General features: G+C 45.6%; 1 protein-coding gene across 1 annotated transcript; it reads left to right on the top strand.

Moving 5' to 3' along the window:
* The first annotated feature begins 1,364 nt into the window (after nucleotides 1–1,364).
* LOC124545697 (trypsin delta-like) lies at nucleotides 1,365–20,656 on the top strand. Its single transcript, XM_047124644.1, has 4 exons — nucleotides 1,365–1,390; nucleotides 4,807–5,141; nucleotides 6,705–7,084; nucleotides 20,255–20,656. Exons 1-4 carry the CDS (start codon nucleotides 1,365–1,367, stop codon nucleotides 20,654–20,656), a joined length of 1,143 nt encoding a protein of 380 aa, XP_046980600.1.
* Nucleotides 20,657–20,930: the final 274 nt, after the last annotated feature.

Raw genomic sequence — 20,930 nt, 5'->3', positions numbered from 1 at the left:
GCAAGTCAAGTCTACTAGTATCGAACACAAGCCTTCATCTATGGAACAAATTTCTGAGACTTTGAGTTTGGAGTGCAGCATTGTGTGGTAGTGAAATATGGACTGTGGGAAGGGCGGAACAGAAGAGATTCGAAGCATTTGAGTGTGATGCTACGGAAAATTAGGTGGACTGATATGGTGAGAAATAGACCTCCTCCACAGCATCTGAGGGAAAAGAAACATTTGGGCCACATCACTAGGGGGAGCTGCTGAGGGTAGAAAGAACAGAGGGAGACAGAATTTAGAATACATCCATATAATAATTGAGGTCTAAATTGCGAGAGCTGCTCTGAGGTGAAGAGGTTGGCTCAGCAGAGGAATTCGTAGCGGGCCGCATAAAACCAGTTTCAGAATTGATAAAATAAATAGAAATAGTTCAGTGAATGCGTCTGCTGCACTTACTTTGCTCCACAGATTACACCCTTGTCAATGTTGTACACATCCCTGAACTTGGGATAAAATAGTTCAGTTGGCAGATATGTAATATTCACTTATGTGCTATATGCATACGAATCTCCTTTCACGGAGAACGCCGGCCGGTGTGACCGTGCGGTGTAGGGGCTTCAGTCTGGAACTGCGTGACCGCTCCGGTCGCAGGTTCGAATCCTCACTCGGGCATGGATGTGTGTGATGTCCTTAGATTAGTTAGGTTTAAGTAGTTCTAAGTTCTAGGGGACTGATGACCTCAGATGTTAAGTCCCATAGTGCTCAGAGTCATTTTCACGGAGAACGTTTTCGTGCCGCTGATTATTACAACACGATAAAATTATTGTGTCCAAACTAGTCATAATGGGTTTTAAGGTCAGAGTATTGTTGCGAGAATTGGTAAGTAAACATATTGAATCAAGATGTGAATAAGTTTCTTGAAGGCATAAACATTTTCTGAGAGTTAGTGCTATGTCGATCCTCGTTCTGATTTACACAATTTCGTAATCCCCCGGGGGAAGATAAATAATGGTTGCAAAATACGTGAAATTTGCATTCCAAAACTTAAGCCGGCGGAAGTGTCTGTGCGGTTATAGGCGCTGCAGTCTGGAACCGCGGAGCGCTACAGTCGCAGGTTCGAATCCTGCCTCGGGCATGGATGTGTGTGATCTCCTTAGGTTAGCTAGGTTTAACTAGTTCTAAGTCCTAGGGGAGTAATGACCTCAGACGTTGAGTCCCATAGTGCTCAGAGCCATTTGAACCAATACTTAATTTTACTGAAATTCCCTCCGTTTTGTACGTTGTTCTTGCAGTTAGATTATTTTGGATTTTACAGGAAGGATTTCAATTGCAAAAGAAGTGTGATCAAAAACGAAAATCTTACTTAAGATGTAATGATAATGGAGAGATTTGTTGCAGCATGCGTGTGAGTATATATCGATACCTGCCTCTGCCAGCTATCGAACTGAGAGGACTGCATATCTCTATACATGACTCAAGAACGGCGGTTACGTCCTGGATGGATCAAAGTAAGCCATCATTTGTAAAGAAAAGTATACACAGATAACTAAATGACAGAGGAGGAACAGTTCTAAGAGAGAAATCTCAAATAACAGTTGTATATTATTAAAACAATTAACCGTTTTAACATCAGTCGACGAGCATTACTGTCGTGGATTTACGATTAAGAACCAAGTATCATACATTCTAAAGTATAATTATTTCCTTTTAAAGTCATACTATGAGTTGGATTCATCCTTTAACTAGTCTCCCAAATTCTCGCAGTTTCAGACGCTGCTTTCATATGCCCTCATAGATGCATTTTTTCCTAACAGAACGGGGCCCTTCTGTGGTACTTATCTTAATCAGTAGTATTTATTCTTAGGGACACAGAAAGCAAAGTTAGAAAGAAAGTAAGTGTAAAACAAAGAAAACAGCGTGATTAAGAATTTTCCACATATATATCGAACTCCATTTGAGAATTTCTCCTACATTATACAATGAAATTTACAGATTAAATTAAAAGATTAACTTAATTAACCTGAAAATTCAGCCTTAATGCATAGCGGCTGATGAACAGCTTACTCATGTTCGACATAATACTCATGCACCTGCTGCAGTGGTGTATTTGGCTGTGGTATGACTGTGTCCCAAAGTCAACGGTTTTGGTGTTTTGTACCATATTTGCCTTGCACTTCCGATGAGTTGTAAAGTGGAGGTCAATTTTAACATTCACTAATAATCAGCACAAAGAGAATGTTGTGTCTAGACAAGACAGCCTAGACACAATGAGAGGAAGCCGAAAGGCACGCGCTTAAACTCACGCAGGCTGGCGTGAGGTCTGAAACAGGATAAGTAATGAATGCTATAAAGAAAAGTACGTGGCTTCTGGAATACTTAACTTTAATCCACATTTGTAGAACATCGCTCTTGATGATACATTAATAGAATCTCAATATCAATTGAATACGGCGCCTTGCTAGGTCGTAGCAAATGTAGCTAAAGGCTATGCTAACTATCGTCTCGGCAATTGAGAGGGTAATTGTCAGTGAACCGTTCCTTGCAAAGTCGGCTGTACAACTGGGGCGAGTGCCAGGACGTCTCTGTAGACCTGCCGTGTGGTGGCGCTCGGTCTGCAATTACTGACAGTGGCGACACGCGGGTCCGGCGTATACTAATGGACCGCGGCCGATTTAAAGGCTACCACCTAGCAAGTGTGGTGTCTGGCTGTGACACCACAGAGAACATTTTGACAACCGTGATTTTATAGTGACGGTAGTCTATCTGTAATTCTCTGTATAACTGTTCTGCTAAGATAGGTCTGTGTTAGAGACTGGCAATGGTCTCCTCAGTGTGCGTGTAATTAGCAGTAACTTATATATGCAAAGGCCTAACGTACGGTTGCAATGAGTTTATATTGAGTAGAAGTTACAATGTCTGAAGGCGTATCTACCGGAAATCCGCCAAAGTTTTATTTGGAATTAAAGTTTTATTCGACATAAAAGAAACTTAACTTCGTTATGAATCGAAACTCATTTCTAACGGAAATGCATCCAGTCGTAAACAGCAGAATACATCGTTGTAAGATTACACACATCCTATATCTACATTTGCATCTACATGAATATTCCGCGAATCACACGTAAGTGCCTGGCAGAGGGTTCATCGAACCACCTTTACAACAGTTCTCTATTGTTCCAATCTGGAAGAGCGGGTTCTGATTTCCCTTATTTTATTACGGTGATCGTTTCTCCGTAAGTGGGTCAGCGTCAACAAAACATTTTCGCTTTCGGAGGAGAAAGTTGGAGATTGAACTTTCCCGCCGCAACGATAAACGACTTTTTTTTAAATGATGTCCGCCCCAAATCCTGTAGCATGTCGGTGACACTGTCTTCCCTATTTCTCTATAATACAAAACGTACCACATTTCTTTGAACTTTCTCGATGTGCTCCGTTGATCCTATCTGTTAGAGATCCCAAATGGCTCAAATGGCTCTGAGTACTATGGGATTTAACTGCTGTGGTCATCAGTCCCCTAGAACTTAGAACTACTTAAACCTAACTAACCTAAGGACATCACACACATCCATGCCCGAGGCAGGATTCGAACCTGCGACCGTAGCAGTCGTGCAGTTCCGGACTGAGCGCCTGAACCGCTAGACCACCGCGGCCGGCAAGGATCCCACACCGCGCAGTAGTACGCCAAAAGATTACGGACAATCGTTGTGTAGGCAATCTATTTAGATTTAGTGGATCTGCTGCATCTTCTAATAAAGCACAGACTTTGCTTCGACTACCCCACGATATTTTCTACGTGTTCTTACCAGTTTAAGTTTGTCATAACCGTAATTTCTAGGTATGTAGCTGAATTTACGGCCATTAGATTTAGTTCGTTTATCGTGACCCCCCCCCCTCCCCTCCATGTGGAGGACCGCACACGTTTCATTGCTGATGGCAAACTGCCAATTTTCGCACAATACAGATATCTTTTCTAAACCGTTTCGCATTTTGTTTTGATTTGCTGATGACTTTGGTAGACGATAAACGACAGCAACATCTGCGAGCAACCTAAGACTGCTGCTTACAATGTCCATATTAAGGTCCATGAATAATGTATTGCTAAGAAGTCCAACAGGACACTATTTTGAAGGAACGGAAGATACAGTGCTGTGTATTAATTATTAAGAGCTACTTACAGAATATGACTGATTATAAAGTAACTGAATTTATGTGGCCTAGTTATGTACTCTCTTAATAGACATTTATCATACACTTAGTGGACAAATTACCGTATGCTACAAGAACCAATCAAGCAGAACGTAGAACATCTCTCCCAATCACCGTCATCATCTATATTCGTTTCAAGGACTCATCAAATAGATAAAATATCACTCCTGCTGTGCGTGACTGAATAATATGACCACAATTGTGAGAAAATAATCATTTCATAAGTCGAACGTAATTATTTTGGCCGTTATCAGGATAATGATGCCGCACAAACGATATATGAAGATCGTCGACCCCATCCATGTCTGCAGTTTTAATGGTATATAAAGGGCGAGGACGAACGTTCTGGCAGTCACAACGTCCACAATGCAGCGCCTGGCCATCTTCCTTGTGTGCCTGCTGAGCTCTGCTAGCCGGCCGCGGTGGCCGTGCGGTTCTAGGCGCTGCAGTCCGGTACCGCGGGAATGCTACGGTCGCAAGTTCGAATCCTGCCTCGGGCATGGATGTGTGTGATGTCCTTAGGTTAGTTAGGTTTAAGTAGTTCTAAGTTCTAGGGGACTGATGACCTAAGACGTTAAGTCCCATAGTGTTCAGAGCCATTTGAACCATTTTGAGCTCTGCTCTAGCTCTGCCCACTCCGGCCAGGCTGTGGAGCAAGGGTAATGGCCGCATCATTGGAGGATCCTCTGCCAACATAGCCAACTACCCGTGGCAACTGTCTTTCCAGTACGGCGGTTCGCACATCTGTGGAGCATCCATCATCAGTTCCAACTGGGCGCTGACGGCTGCTCACTGTGTGGACGGCATTAGCCTCTCTCTGGTCAGTTTCCGGGCCGGCGCCTCAACCCGTGGAAGCGGCGGTTTCGTCAGAAGCGCCAGCTCTGGCTACATGCACGCATCGTACAACTCCCAGACTGTAGACTACGATGTTGCTGTTGTCCAGGTGTGTGGTAAATGCCTCAATTAGATTTAATACAACATCTGAACACTGTCTAGATCACCTGAGTGAAGATGTTGGTAGGTCCTCTCTCTTTGGTGTCACGCATGATGCCGCCACGTTTCTCATAAAAATTGTCCTTGTTTATATAGTTCTTCTGTTCTTTGACTACAACATCATTTCCTCCCCTTACTGAAGCCTTATGCGTGAGCGTTTTGTAAATATGAGTAGCATGTACATGTCACGGACATCCAGCCTACGAGTCCGATTGGTAGCGGTGGTCCGATAGTAGCACGCAATACAGAGAAGGGTGAAATTTGAGGGAATGACCAGGAAGAATCATTGCGCAAGGCAGTGGAATACGGAAGTACTAAGAATTGAAGAGATACGCTTGAAGGTCTCTGGGGCTATAGACACTGAGATAACGAATAGCTCAGTAGGCAGTTCAGTTGAAGAGGAATGGACATCTGTACAAAGGGCAATCATAGACGTTGGAATGTAAAACAAGGATCCAAGAATGGTAACTGCGAAAACACCATTGGTAATAGAAGAAATGCTTCATTTGATTTCTTGATTCCGAAACAGCCTTGGACAACGTAAAATGTTGAATGATGTTCGAAATTCTGAGAAATATTTGGGTACGCCGTAGGGAAAGACGGTTCGCATACAATATGTACAAGAACAAAGAGGGAATAATAAGACAGGAAGATCAAGAACGAACTGAGCGGATTCGAAAGGGTATAAGACAGGGATGCAGTATTTCGCACCCACTGTTCGTACATAAATCGAAGAAGCAATGATGGGAACAAAATAAAGCTTCGTGAATGGAATTAAAATTCAGGGTAAAAGGATACCAATTACAAGATTGGCTGAATACATTGCTGTCCCCATTGAAAATGAGGAAGAAGTATGGAATCTGTGTAATCAAACGAATAGTCCAATGAGTACAGAGTGCAGACTGAGAGTAAATCGCAGAAAGACGAAAGTATTGAGACTTAACAGAAAATAAAACAGTCAGAAACGTAACATCACAATTGGGGATTTCGAAGTTGTTCTGTAGCCTAGGTAGCAAAATAAGCCATGGGGAACGGATCAAGGAGAATATTAAAGGCAGAGTTGCACTGCAAAACGGGCATTCAGGCGAAGAAAAGTCTAGTAGTATCAAACATAGGCCTTAATCAGAGGATGAAATTTCGGAGAATGGACGCTTGTAGCACAGCGTTGTATGGTAGTGAAACATGGACTGTGGGAAAATCGGAACAGAAGAGAATCAAAGCATTTGACATGTGGTGCTACAGAAGAATGTTGAGAATTAGGTGGGCTGATCAGGTAATTAATGAGGAGGTTCTCTGCAGAATCGACATGGAAAGGAATACATGGAATTCATTGACAAGAAGACGGGACAGAATGTGCGTCATAGGTGACATTGACCACTGATTTTATCGGGATCTGGAAGCCCTTAAATAGCTAATACAGCTTGACAGCTCTCAAGCACACAACACTGCAGACGAGAGATAAGGCGCCATTCTTGGCTGGTACAACTGAATATATAGACTGGCGACTCGTCACATTACAGTCGCCTTTCCCACAATGCTGCGCCTCGTCCTGTGGTTTACGTACATGCTGGGCTCTGCTGTAGCCTTGCCAGCACCCGCCAGACTCTGGAGCAGGGGAAGTAGCAGGGTCATTGGGGGATCCGACGCCGACATAGCCAACTACCCCTGGCAACTGGCGTTCGAGTTTAGCGGTTCGCTCCACTGCGGAGCGTCCATCATCAGTTCCAACTGGGTGCTGACGGCCGCTCACTGTGTGGAGGGCTATAGTCTCCCTCTCATGAGTTTCCGAGCTGGCTCGTCAACTCGAGAAAGTGGTGGCACCGTCCTTCAAGCCTCATCTGGCTACATGCACGGATCTTTCAATGCCAGAACACTGGATTACGATATTGCTGTTGTACAGGTGAGTGGAGCTGGACGGAGCTGTTGTATTTCGGATGCTCGTAATCCAACCAACCAAATTAATTCAATTACTGATACATATCCAACAGTGTCTTATGACTATCCAGATCAGGACTCCTTCGACCACGAAAACTCATATAAGTCTTCCATTAGGTGTGGGTTAAGGCAATGATGTTTGCTCTTTGGCATTCGGTAGTTTCAGAGATCTACATCGGACTTAATATCTGCGGACTTTTCTGCCTACTTCGGGTATGCGATTTCTCCTGAATGTTCGTCACGTTAAGCAGTAATACTTCATTGGTACTTGGTGATCTTTCTAGACAGGGCAGTTCAAACAACAGCAACGACGATGGTTTGAGCATCATGTGGACGTCTCTGTTCTGGATGTATACGAGCAATCCCGCAAGAAGTATCCTAGTCTACGATGTCCGAAATTCTCCTACAGCCTGAAACGTGACTTCCTTAAATTAGACATTTTCTCTTCTGTGTATTGCACTTGCTGTTTTTATTCCTTGACTTTAATAAATCAACATCTTTGTCTGCGTAAAACATATAAATGCAACTCAGATCTCAGATCCAATTTACACGTACAGCAATTCCGAAGCAGTGTTACCAAAACTAGTTCTACAACGATGAACCTCTCAAGCAGCTTTTGCGTAGTGGTGGAGCCATTTGTAACCTCGAGCAAGATTAGACATTGCTGGATCATGATAGTCCTTCGGCCGTAGTTATAACGTACACTTAGATCCACAAGAAGGTGTACGCCATAATTTTAAATGTAACATCCGCCGTGACATCTCTGGTAGTGGTCTCGAATCTGTAATCAATGCGCTTTTGCACAGTGTATAGATAAACAATGTGAGAGGTGAATGATTTGTTATGTCGGCTGTAGTTTAAAATAAGTGCGAAATATCTGATGTGTCACTTATTTATAAACTGGTACACCTGCCTAATATCGTGTACGGCCCCCGGTAGCACGCAGAAGTGCCGCACACGACATGACATGGACTCAACTGATGCCTCAAGTGGTGCTGGAGGGAACTGGCCCTGTGAAATCCTCCTCTCGTTTACGGAATTGCACTTTGCCTTCGCTGACTACTTCTGTTTCACAAGCACAACTGCTTGCCGCCTTGCATCTCTGCCGTTACCGTGTTCGTGTTGAGGCCCATTGAACTCTGAATTCTTCCAGAGGTATTATTTACACTAGGCTGCTCGACGGTTTGACGGATGCCGAAATCCAATCAGACCTCTCCGATCAGGATGTCATTGCCATTCATCGGGAGATTAGAAAGGTTGATTCCTCCTTATTGCAAACCAACATTCATTTTCTCACCTTTGACAGAGTGGTGCTTCCGTCCAGGATCAAAGCAGGCTATGAAATTATCACAGTCGGATCGTACATTCTGAACCCTGTGGTAGGGATGCCCACCAGGGCGATTGTCCGCCTCCTTCTCCCCACTGTATCAACCACACTGGCGGCGATGCCACCTGCTCTCGGGATTGTCCGGTGCGTCTTGATGAGCGGAATGCCCAGGTGATCTGGATAAAGGAAAAAAGTGCGTTACCCACTCTCTCGCAGCTTATTGGCTACTCGCAAACCCTGCGTTTTCCCATCTGGCACTCATCTGTTCTTGCTACCTCTCGTCCCATGAAGGACATGGCCACACAGACATGCGACATCACATTTGGCTGTGAGGTTGTGAAATCGCCCACTGTCAAGGAATCATCGCGATCCCCTCGTCCAGCTGTGCAACAAGCAATCAAACTCTCACCTCAACAGGTGAAGCCTCCAGCTACACAACCGGTAGACTGGAAAGGACAGGAGGAGTACTCCCGTGAAGGCTTCCTACGTACCTCCAGCCAACAAACATCTGAGTCCTCTGCTAACCGGAAAGGCTCGAAGGTCCAACAAAGGCAAACGGTGTTCTCCTTTACCGACTCCAAGATCCGCTTCGACGGTGTTGCTACATGATACCTTATCCCGACTGCCCTCCATATCGCCGGTGCCCACTACCAACCGTATTTATGCTTTGGACTTCACAGACCGATAGCACAAGCAAGCTGTTGCCTCTGCGGACCTCATAGAGCAGGATTCTCCTGCCTTTTTGCCCTGTAGCTTCCAGTCTTCACAGGCTGTCACTCGGCAGCCGCCAAGGTGACACCCCTTCAGTTCTTTCTCGTCATGACTCTCCTCCAATGGAACGTCCATGGCCTTCAGTGCCACAAAGAGGTTTTACACCTGCTTTTAGCATCGCAGCGTCCCCTTCTATTCTGTTTTTAGGAAACGTAATTGCAGCCTCACGACCGCTTTGAGGTCGGCATTCCATCTCATGGGGGCGTCATGCAGCTCATACGGGATGATGTTAATAGTCAACCCATCTCCCTGACTACCTACCTTCAAGCTGTTGTAGTGCGCCTTTACATTCCTCATCTGACTTTTTCCCTCTGTACCATTTATGTCCCTCCGTCATTCAGTGTCCTCAGGACAGATTTCCTTCAGCTTACTGGGCAGCTACCTCCCCCCTTTCTGCTACTCAGTGACTTCAATGCGCATCATTCCCTCTGGGGTTCTCCCAGAACCTGTCAGAGAGCTGCCCTCTTGGCTGATCTTAATCAACTCAATGTCCTCCACTAGAGCACCCACATTCCTTGCCGACTCTTCGCACACCTATTCCCATTTGGACCTAACCTTCTGCACAACCCAGCTTGCCCGTGGTCTTGAGGGGTCCGTTCTTTCTGACACCTACTCGAGCGACCATTTCCCATGTGCTATCCGTTTGCTGACTCCTACCCCATCTGCGTACACACCCAAATGGCAGCTTACAAAGTCTGACTGGTGGCTTTACTCCTACCTAGCGAGCTTCGAAGAACAAGATCGGAGATGACCAGGTCATCAGTCTACTGACTGGTTTGATGCGGCCCTCCACGAATTCCTTTCCTGTGCTAACCTCTTCATCACAGAGTAGCACTTGCAACCTACGTCCTCAATTATTTGCTTGACGTACTCCAATCTCTGTCTTCCTCTACAGTTTTTGTCCTCTACAGCTCCCTCTAGTACCATGGCAGTCATTCCCTCATGTCTTAGCAGATGTCCTATCATCCTGTCCCTTCTCCTTATCAGTTTTTTCCACATATTCCTTTCCTCTCCGATTCTGCGTAGAACCTCCTCATTCCTTACCTTATCAGTCCACCTAATTTTCAACATTCGTCTATAGCACCACATCTCAAATGCTTCGATTCTCTTCTGTTCCGGTTTTCTCACAGTCCATGTTTCACTACCATACAATGCTGTACTCCAGACGTACATCCTCAGAAATTTCTTTCTCAAATTAAGGCCGGTATTTGATATTAGTAGACTTCTCTTGGCCAGAAATGCCTTTTTTGCCATAGCGAGTCTGCTTTTGATGTCCTCCATGCTCCGTCCGTCATTGGTTATTTTACTGCCTAGGTAGCAGAATTCCTTAACTTCATTGACTTCGTGACCATCAATCCTAATGTTAAGTTTCTCGCTGTTCTCATTTCTGCTACTTCTCGTTATCTTCGTCTTTCTCCGATTTACTCTCAAACCATACTGTGTACTCATTAGACTGTTCATTCCGTTCAGTAGATCATTTAATTCTTCTTCACTTTCACTCAGGATAGCAATGTCATCAGCGAATCGTATCATTGATATCCTTTCACTTTCTATTTTAATTCCACTCCCGAACCTTTCTTTTATTTCCATCATTGCTTCCTCTATGTACAGATTGAAGAGTAGGGGCGAAAGGTTACAGCCTTGCTTACACCCTTCTTAATACGAGCACTTTGTTCTTGATCGTCCACTCTTATTATTCCCTCTTGGTTATTGTACATATTGTATATGACCCGTCTCTCCCTATAGCTTACCCCTACTTTTTTCAGAATCTCGAACAGCTTGCACCATTTTATATTGTCGAACGCTTTTTCCATGTCGACAAATCCTATGAAAGTGTCTCGATTTTTCTTTAGCTTTGCTTCCATTATTAGCCGTAACGTCAGATTTGCCTCTCTCGCCCCTTTACGTTTCCTAAAGCCAAGCTGATCGTCACCTAGCGCATTCTCAATTTTCTTTTCCATTCTTCTGTATATTATTCTCGTAAGCAGCTTCGATGCATGAGCTGTTAAGCTGATTGTGCGCTAATTCTCGCACTTGCCAGCTCTTTCCGTCTTCGGAATTGTGTGGATGATGCTTTTCCGAAAGTCAGATGGTATATCACCAGACTCATATATTCTACACCCCAACGTGCATAGTCGTTTTGTTTCCACTTCCCCCAACGATTTTAGAAATTCTGATGGAATGTTATCTATCCCTTCTGCCATATTTGACCGTAAGTCCTCCAAAGCTCTTTTAAATTCCGATTCTAATACTAGATCCTCTATCTCTTCTAAATCGACTCCTGTTTCTTCTTCTATCACATCAGACAAATCCTCACCCTCATAGAGGCTTTCAATGTATTCTTTCCACCTATCTGCTCTCTCCTCTGCATTTAACAGTGGAATTCCCGTTGCACTCTTAATGTTACCACCGTTGCTTTTAATGTCACCAAAGGTTGTTTTGACTTTCCTGTATGCTGAGTCTGTCCTTCCGACAATCTTTTTCGATGTCTTCACATTTTTCCTGCAGCCATTTCGTCTTAGCTTCCCTGGACTTCCTATTTTTTCTTTCCTCAGCGACATGTATTTCTGTATTCCTGATTTTCCTGGAACATGTTTGTACTTACTCCTTTCATCAATCAACTGAAGTATTTCTTCTGTTACCCATGGTTTCTTCGCAGCTACCTTCTTTGTACCTATGTTTTCCTTCCCAACTTTTGTGATGGCCCTTTTTAGAGATGTCCATTCCTCTTCAACTGTACTGCCTACTGCGCCATTCCTTATTGCTGTATCTATAGCGTTAGAGAACTTCAAACATATCTCGTCATTCCTTAGTACTTCCGTATCCCACTTATTTGCGTATTGATTCTTCCTGACTAATGTCTTGAACTTCAGCCTACTCTTCATCACTACTATATTGTGATTTGAGTCTATATCTGCTCTTGGGTACACCTTACAATCCAGTATCTGATTTCGGAATCTCTTTCTGACCATGATGTAATCTAATTGAAATCTTCCCGTATCTCCCGGCCTTTTCCAAGTATACCTCCTCCTCTTGTGATTCTTGAACAGGGTATTCGCTATTACTAGCTGAAACGTGTTACAGAACTCAATTAGTCTTTCTCCTCTTTCATTCCTTGTCCCAAGCCCATATTCTCCTGTAACCATTTCTTCCACTCCTTCCCCTACAACTGCATTCCAGTCGCCCATGACTATTAGATTTTCATCCCCCTTTACATACTGCATTACTCTTTCAATATCCTCATACACTTTCTCTATCTGTTCATCTTCAGCTTGCGACGTCGGCATGTATACCTGAACTATCGTTGTCGGTGTTGGCCTGCTGTCGATTCTGATTAGAACAACCCGGTCACTGAACTGTTCACAGTAACACACCCTCTGCCCTACCTTCCTATTCATAACGGATCCTACACCTGTTATACCATTTCTGCTGCTGTTGATATTACCCGATACTCATCTGACCTGAAATCCATGTCTTCCTTCCACTTCACTTCACTGACCCCTACTATATCTAGATTGAGCCTTTGCATTTCCCTTTTCAGATTTTCTAGTTTCCCTACCACGTTCAAGCTTCTGACATTCCACGCCCCAACTCGTAGAACGTTATCCTTTCGTTGATTATTCAATCTTTTTCTCATGGTAACCTCCCCCATTGCAGTCCCCTCCCAGAGATCCGAATGGGGGACTATTCCGGAATCTTTTGTCAATGGAGAGATCATCATGACACTTCTTCAATTACAGGCCACATGTCCTGTGGATACACGTTATGTGTCTTTAATGCAGTGGTTTCCATTGCCTTCTGTATTCTCATGTCGTTGATCATTGCTGATTCTTCCGCCTTTAGGGGCAATTTCCCACCCCTAGGACAAGAGAGTACCCTGAACCTCTATCCGCTCCTCCGCCCTCTTTGACAAGGCCGTTGGCAGAATGAGGCTGACTTCTTATGCCGGAAGTCTTCGGCTGCCAATGCTGATTATTTATCACAATTTAGGCAGCGGCGGGGTCGAACCCGGGACCGAAGTCGTTTTGATTATGAATCAAAGATGCTACCCCTAGACCACGGGTATTGCTGCACAATGTTCCGTTCCTCGCACTTCCTCTTTACCACACCGTGTCCCAGTTACTTGGTGGACTGAGGCATGTTGCGACGCAATTCGCGCGCGGAGATGTGCCCTCAGCGTTTTTAACCGTCATCCTAAGATGGCAAACTGTATTCATTATAAACAGACGCGTGCAAAGTGTCGTCGCGTTCTTCGGGATAGCAAAAAAGCTAGCTGGATTCCACTCACTAGTTCTTTTAACAGTTCCACCTCTTCCTTGTCGTGTGGGCCAACCTCATATGGCTCTCTGGGACCAACATTCATTCGCCAATTTCAGTATCAGAGATGCCTTTGCTATCTCCTACACCTATACCTGGGCAGTGGGCACGTTTCCCGGACGTTGGTGTGAAGAAACAGTCATATCCATACCGAAGCCCAGTAAGGACAAAAACCTTCCTTCTAACTACTACCCTATCTATCTCACCAGCTGTATATGCAAGGTGATGGAACATACGATTCATGCCCGGCTGGTGTGGTGGGTTGAGGCTCATAATTTAGTAACAACTGCACAGTGTGGATTTCGAAAGAGCCGTTCTGCAGTCGGCCATCTCCTTACTTTGGTTTTCTGCAGAAATCCCAGACTGTGCCCGTTTTCCCGATTTTGAGAAGGCCTTCGACACCTGCTGGAGTACTGGTATCCATACTCTTTACACGTAGGGCTTCCGTGGGCGCCTGCCCCATTTCTTTCAGTAATTTTTAAAAGCCCGAGTTTTCAGGGTGTGTGTGGGATCTGCCTTATCGGACACCTTTACCCAGGAAACCGGTGTGCTTCAGGGTTCCACCTTGAGCGTCGTCCTCTTTGCTATCACCATTAACCCTATAATGGCCTCTCTTTTTGTTGACGATTTTGCCATCTGTTGCAGTTCTCCACGGAGCTGTCTCATTGAGCAGCGTCTTCAGCGATGTCTTGATCGTCTTTACTCCTGGAGCATCGACAACAGCTTTCGTTTTTCCTCTGACAAAACCGTCTGTATGAATTTCTGGTGGTGCAATTGTTTTCCACACCATCATTACATCTTGGGCCTGTTGCTTTCCGTTCATTGAAACTACGAAATTGCTGAGGCTCATGCTCGACAGGAAACTCTCTTGGTCCTCCCATGTGTCTTACCCGGCAGCCCGCTGTAAGCGGTCCCTCAATGTCCTACGTCTCCTCAATGTTACTTCCTAGGGTGCAGATCGAACAACCCTCCTCTATTTGTACTGGTTCCTTGTCTGTTAGAAACTAGACTATGGGTGCTTTGTTTATGCGTGTGCATGTCCGTCCTTCTTGCAACATCTCAACACTATCCACCATTGTGGCATCCGTTTCGCCACTGGCGCCTTTTACACCAGCCCAGTTGAGATTCTGTATGCTGAAGCTGCTGAACTATCACTGTCCTGCAGCTGTGACTTTCTCCTCAGCAGGTAGGCACACCCTTTGTCTGCCATGGGTGGCCACCCATCCTAAGTCTCCTTCTTGGATGATTCTTTCGATAGCCAGTATGAGGCGTGTCCCATTTCTCTTTTACATCCCGAAGTCCAATTTCGACACTTCCTCTGGCAACTTAACTTCACACTACCTGCTTCTTTCCCGGTGGGTGTGAACCCTCCACCACCTTGGCTTCGTGAAGCGGCCCATGTTAATTTTGGCCTTCTTTCGCTTCCTAGGGACACGATTCCTACCTCGCTCTATCGCCTTCAGTTTCACAACCTTCCCATGGAAATTCGCGACAGTACCTTTGTGTTCACTGAGGGGTCTCAGACTGACCGTGGTGTCGGGTGTGCCTTCGTCACCGGCGCCAAAGTTTTTCGATATTGTCTTCCGGCACACTGCTCTTCGCCCTGTATCAGGGCATGGAGTACATTCGGCGACACAGACTTTTCAAATGTGTCGTCTGCTCAGACTCTCTCAGCCCCTTTCAAAGACTATGTGCACTGTACGCTGTCCATCTCTTAGTGCAGAGGGTCCAGGAAAACCATCACTTGCCCACTCTTGGTTGGGCCACTGTGATGTTTGTATTGGTTCCTGGTCATGTCGGTCTGCCAGGAAACGAGGCTGCTGACGCTGCTGCCAAAAGTGTAGTACCTCAGCCCACACGTTCCTATATTACCTCCAATGATCTCTGTGCTGCAGTCTGTCAGGAGGTGGTGGCACTTTGGCATCGTCATTGGTCCTCCCTTAATGGGAATAATCTCCGGGTTATGAAGCCTCTCCCAGCGTCTTGGTCGACCTCCTCTTGGCGCTCACGTCGGGTGGAGGTCATTTTAACAAGGTTGCGTGTTGGGTAATGCACTTTTACCAATCGTCACTTTTTAACTGTCGCTGCCCCACCACTTTGTACACATTGCTCCCAAGTTTTAACTGTCCGCCACTTGCTGACGGAATGCCCATTTTTTAAACCATTTACGTTCCCGCTTTGGTTTCACGTTTGAGCTATCAGCCGTTTTAGCAAATGACGTGCGAGCTGTCTAATGGTTCAAATGGCTCTGAGCACTATGGAACTTCTGAGGTCATCAGTCGCCCGAGGCAGGATTCGAACCTGCGACCGTAGCGGTGGGGCGGTTTCAGATTGTAGCGCCTAAAACCGCTCGGCCACCCTGGTCGGCTGCGGGCTGTCATCCGCGTTTTACTTTTTATACGTCGTAGCAGTATGGCGAAGGCCATTTAAGTTTTAGTTGTGGACCTTCTTTTCTGTATGGTGTCTTTTGTAGTCCTTTGCCCACGTCCCTGTTTTTAGCTGTCTTCTCTTAAGTCAATTGGGATTGAAATATTGTTTTTCTTAACTCCTCTCTGTCTTCGTGTTCTATAGTTTTGACGTGGGCGTCTATGACCCAAGTTGTTTTTGTCCCCTAAAACAAAGCAAACAAACAATCTACAGCCGTCCATATTTGCGAAAGTGTTGCCGGTGCCGGATTTTATGCACAAACTGATCTCCCGTCTATATCTCATAAACATTTCATGGGATTCATTCCACGCGATCTGGGTGGTCAGACCTTTCACTCCAATTCTCATACCGTGCGGTTCTAGGCGCTACAGTCTGGAGCCGAGCGACCGCTACGGTCGCTGGTTCGAATCCTGTCTTGGGCTTGGATGTTTGTGATGTCATTAGGTTAATTAGGTTTAATTAGTTCTAAGTTCTAGGCGACTGATGGCCTCAGAAGTTAAGTCGCATAGTGCTCAGAACCATTTGAACCATTTTGAACCAATTCTCAGAAAGTTCTTCCACCCAATTAAGAACAACTGTTGCCCAGTGATATGGCGCACTGTCAGCCATAAAACTTAAGTCCATAAATGGCTGCAAATTGTTTCCAAGTAGCCGAACGTAACCGTTTCCAGATTTTGATCGGTTCAATACGACCAGAGAACTCAGTCCATTCTATATGAACAGCCTACACCATAATGGAACCACCACCAGCTTGCTCAGTGCCTTGTTGTCAACTTGGGTCCATGGCTTCGTTGGGCCTGTGACACACTTGAATCCTACCTTCAGCTCTTACCAACCGTAATCGGGAGTTACCTTACGAGGCCACTGTTTTCCAGTCGTCTTGGGTCGAACCGATGTGGTCACTAGCCCAGGAGGAGCTCTGCAGGTGATACCTCGCTTTCAGCGAAGGCTCTCGCGTCGGTCGTCTGCTGCCATAACCCATTATCGTCAAGCTTCGCCGCACTGTCCTAACGGATACGTTCGTCGTACGGTCAGCACTGGTTTCTACGGCTGTTTCGCGCTCTGTTACTTGTCTGTTGGCACTGACAGCTCTATGGAAACGGCGCTGCTTTCGATAAGTGAAGGCTGTCGGCCACTGCGTTGTCCATGGTTAGGCATAATGCCTGAAATTTGGTATTGACGGCGCACTCTTGACACTGTGGACCTCGAGATATTGAGTTCCCTATGAAAATCCGAAATGGAATGCCCTATGCGTCTATCTCCAGTTACCATTCCGGATTCAAAGTCTGATAGTTCCCGTCGTGCGGCCATAATCACGCCAGAAACCTTTTCACAGGAATTACCAAGGTATGAAAGGCATCCCCGCCAACGCACTGTCTTTTCATACTTGCGTACGCGACACTACCGCCATCTGATGTGTGAATATCTTGACCACGACTTTTGTCACTTCAGTGTAATTTTCGCACAGTCGTGTTGTGAATACCAATAACCCTATATTTACACACATTAGACTTTACTAGAGAGAAACTGGAATATACATCTCCTCACACCCCTTGAGTGCGTGGTAGCAAGTTCAGCCAATAGTAAAACTCATTTCAAAGTTTTGTGTTAACAGTTATGACAGGAAAAATATTAGCTGCAAAATTCCCCCCCCCCCCCCCCCCCCCTACGTAAGCATTAGAAGGGCGACAAAGAATGAGTGTCCGGGAGGTTCAGAGATGAATCTTCTATGGAATATATGTATTACTCTCCACAAAATGGACATCGTGTCACTGAAAAAATGTTCAGAATCAAACATTAACTGGCACAATGAACACCAAATGAAACATGGCGCGCCATAGTCAACACAAAGTTTCGCTCTATCAAGATCAAAGGCGAACATCTTGGGAATTACATACCGTGCATGACGTTCATCTAGGTATCCACTCTTAAACACTGTATGTAGCATAATATGTGAAACGGGGAGATGAGAGCTGATGGAAAGTGATAGCACGCAAACGAATGTGAAACAGTCTGTCGTGGAGCTTATCGTGAAACAAGAGTAGCTACAGGCAGTGCGATAAGATGGCTTATAAGCACGGACACACGTGGTCTAGAGGTAGCGTCTTTGGTTGCCAATCCAAACGTTTTACGTCATGGATTCAAACCCCGCCACCGCTTAAACTTTACATGAAAATCAGCATTGCCCATGGGATGGGAAACTTCCCCTGAAGGCAGAGGAATCAGCAATAATCAACGCAATGAGGATGCAGAAGGCAGTGGGAACCACTGGATTAAAGACACACGTGTATCCTCCTTTCGCAAAATAGTCCAGAATAGATGCCTTTCAGGCCTCCGGAAGGGGACAGCCAAGGGGAAGACAACTGTGAGAGAAAATACAGAATAACCAACGAAATGATAACGTTCTACGAGTCGTGGCGTTGAATCTCAGAAACTTGGACGTCGTAGCGATGTTAGAAAATCTGACAGGGAAAATGCGAAGGCTAGATATAGTGGAGATCAGTGAATGGAAAACCAACGAGGCTTTCTGGTCAGAAGACTATAAGGTAATACAAACAGCAGCAGAAAATGGTATAAAGGAAGTACGATTCGTTGTGAAGGAAGGTAGAGCACAGAGTTAGTTACTGTGCACAGTTCATAGTACGGTTGTTCTCATCAGAATCGACACCAAACCAATACCTACAAGCCGGCCGGAGCGGCTGAGCTGTTGTAGGCGCTTCAGTCTGGAACCGCGCGACCGCTACGGTCCATGCATCGGGCATGGATGTGTGTGATGTCCTTAGGTTTGTTAGGTTTAAGTAGTTCTAAGTTCTAGGGGACTGATGACCTCAGATGTTAAGTCCCATAGTACTCAGAGCCATTTGAACCATTTTTTTTTTTGCACAAAAAAAATAGCTCTGAGCACTATGGGACTTAACTTATAAGGTCATCAGTCCCCTAGAACTACTCAAATCTAACTAACCTAAGGACGTCACACACATCCATGCCCGAGGCAGGATTCGAAACTGCGACCGTAGCGGTCGCGCAGTTCCAGACTGTAGCGCCTAGAGCCGGCAGCAAGATGCACACATACAGGTTGCGGTAGTACAGCGTACAAACGCTGTAAGATGGCAGTGCGTTGGAGGATTTGTCATTTGCACTCAGGTAATTCATGTGCAAAGGTTTTCAACTTGATCATAGCTGCATGATGGGAATTAACAGACAATTGACGTGGAATGGTGGTTGGACCTAACCGCATGGGATATTCCATTTCGGAAAAAGCAAGGAAATTCAATATTCTAGTGCCATGCGTGTGTCATGAATACCAAATTTCAGGTCTTATCTCTCACCAAGGGCAACGCAATGGCCGACGGCCTTCACTTAACGAACGAGTGCAGTGTCATTTACGAAGAATTATCAGTGCCAACAGACATTCAGCATTGTGTGAAATAACCGCAGAAATCAATGTGGGATGTGGGACTGACATATTCTTTCGGACGGGGTGGTGAAATTTCGAGTGGGCTATGGCAGTAGACGACTGACACGAGTGTCTTTGCTAACTGTGCGACATCACCAGCAGCGCTTCTCCTGGTCTCGTGACCATATCGTTGGACTTTGGACGACTGGAAAACCGTGGCCTGATTAGATGAATCCCGATTTAAGTTGGTAAGAGTTGATGGTAGGGTTTGAATGTGGCGGAGACCCAACGAATCTGTGGACCCAATTTGTGAACAAGGCACCATAATTGTGTGGGCCGTGTTTAGACGGAACGGACGGGGTCCTGAAGCGATCATTGACTCGAAACAGTTACGTTCGGATACGTGGAGTTCATTTGCAGCCACTCAGGTACTTCATGTTCCCAAACAACTATGTAAGTTTGACATGTCACATTGCCATAATTGTTTGTGATAAGTTTCAAAAACATTCTGGTCAGTTCTGGCGAATGATTTGGCTACCCAGATCCCATCGAACATTAATGGCACATAATAGAGAGGTAATTTCGTGCGCAAAATCCTGGACCGGCAACACTTAAGCAGTCATGGACGGCTATAGAGGCAGCATAGCTCAATATCTCTGCAGGGGTTTCCAACGACCTGTTGAGTCCATACCGCGTAGAGTTGCAGCTCTACGGGGGGCAAAAGGAGGTCCGACACGATATTAGGAGGTATCTCATGACGTAAGCCACCTCAGTGTAGATCGTGCCTTTATGAGAACAGCGATCAGAACATCGCCGCCTAGCGAGTTATTCCAACACTGTAGACGCAGGAAAATTTAAATTTCGCAAGAGTGTTACTGTTTATGTTGGCTTTCCAGGTGTCTGGGTCTCTACTTGGCGACAATACACAGGCGGTGGAGCTCGCATCAGACGGATATGACCCCCCGGCTGGTCTGGCAGTGACGGTGACCGGCTGGGGACTCACTGTCACTGGAGGGGAGGCTCCCAGCAATCTCCAGAAAGCGGACATCAGCATCTTGGACCGTTCCACTTGCCGGGACCTCTTTGCGAGTATGAACACTGTGACCGAGCGGATGGTGTGTGCTGGTGAGGCGGGCCACACTGTCTGCAGCGGCGACTCTGGCGGTCCTCTTGTCAGCGGCAACACCCAGGTGGGCATCGTCTCCTGGGGAAACCCGGACGAATGTGAAGCGACTCCCGGCGTCTACACCAGTGTTGGGAACTTACGTTCCTGGGTTCGAGCTCTAACTGGTGTATAACAACCTATGCACCTCTGCTGGTCTGTGTTTTCTACAATGATGTAAACTGTCCTTAATTATTAATTCTTCTAGACTCCAGCAATTTGTAATTAAATGTGGAGGAGCGGCCATAGTGTGACAACGTTGTTGTGTCACAGTGGAGCAACACCTCTAAATCAGCTATTAGAGACATTATCCGGAATGCTTTAGAGAATAGAAAAGTGAATGAAAAGTTTGTCTCGCACACATTGATCCCTGAACACAAACGCAAAACGCGCGGAAAAAATCACAGTCC

The sequence above is a fragment of the Schistocerca americana genome, chromosome 8 (genome assembly GCF_021461395.2).
Source record: "Schistocerca americana isolate TAMUIC-IGC-003095 chromosome 8, iqSchAmer2.1, whole genome shotgun sequence".
Taxonomy (NCBI): Eukaryota; Metazoa; Arthropoda; class Insecta; order Orthoptera; family Acrididae; genus Schistocerca; species Schistocerca americana.
The sequence above is the reverse complement of the archived record's forward strand: the minus strand, read 5'-3'. Positions and strand labels throughout refer to the sequence as shown.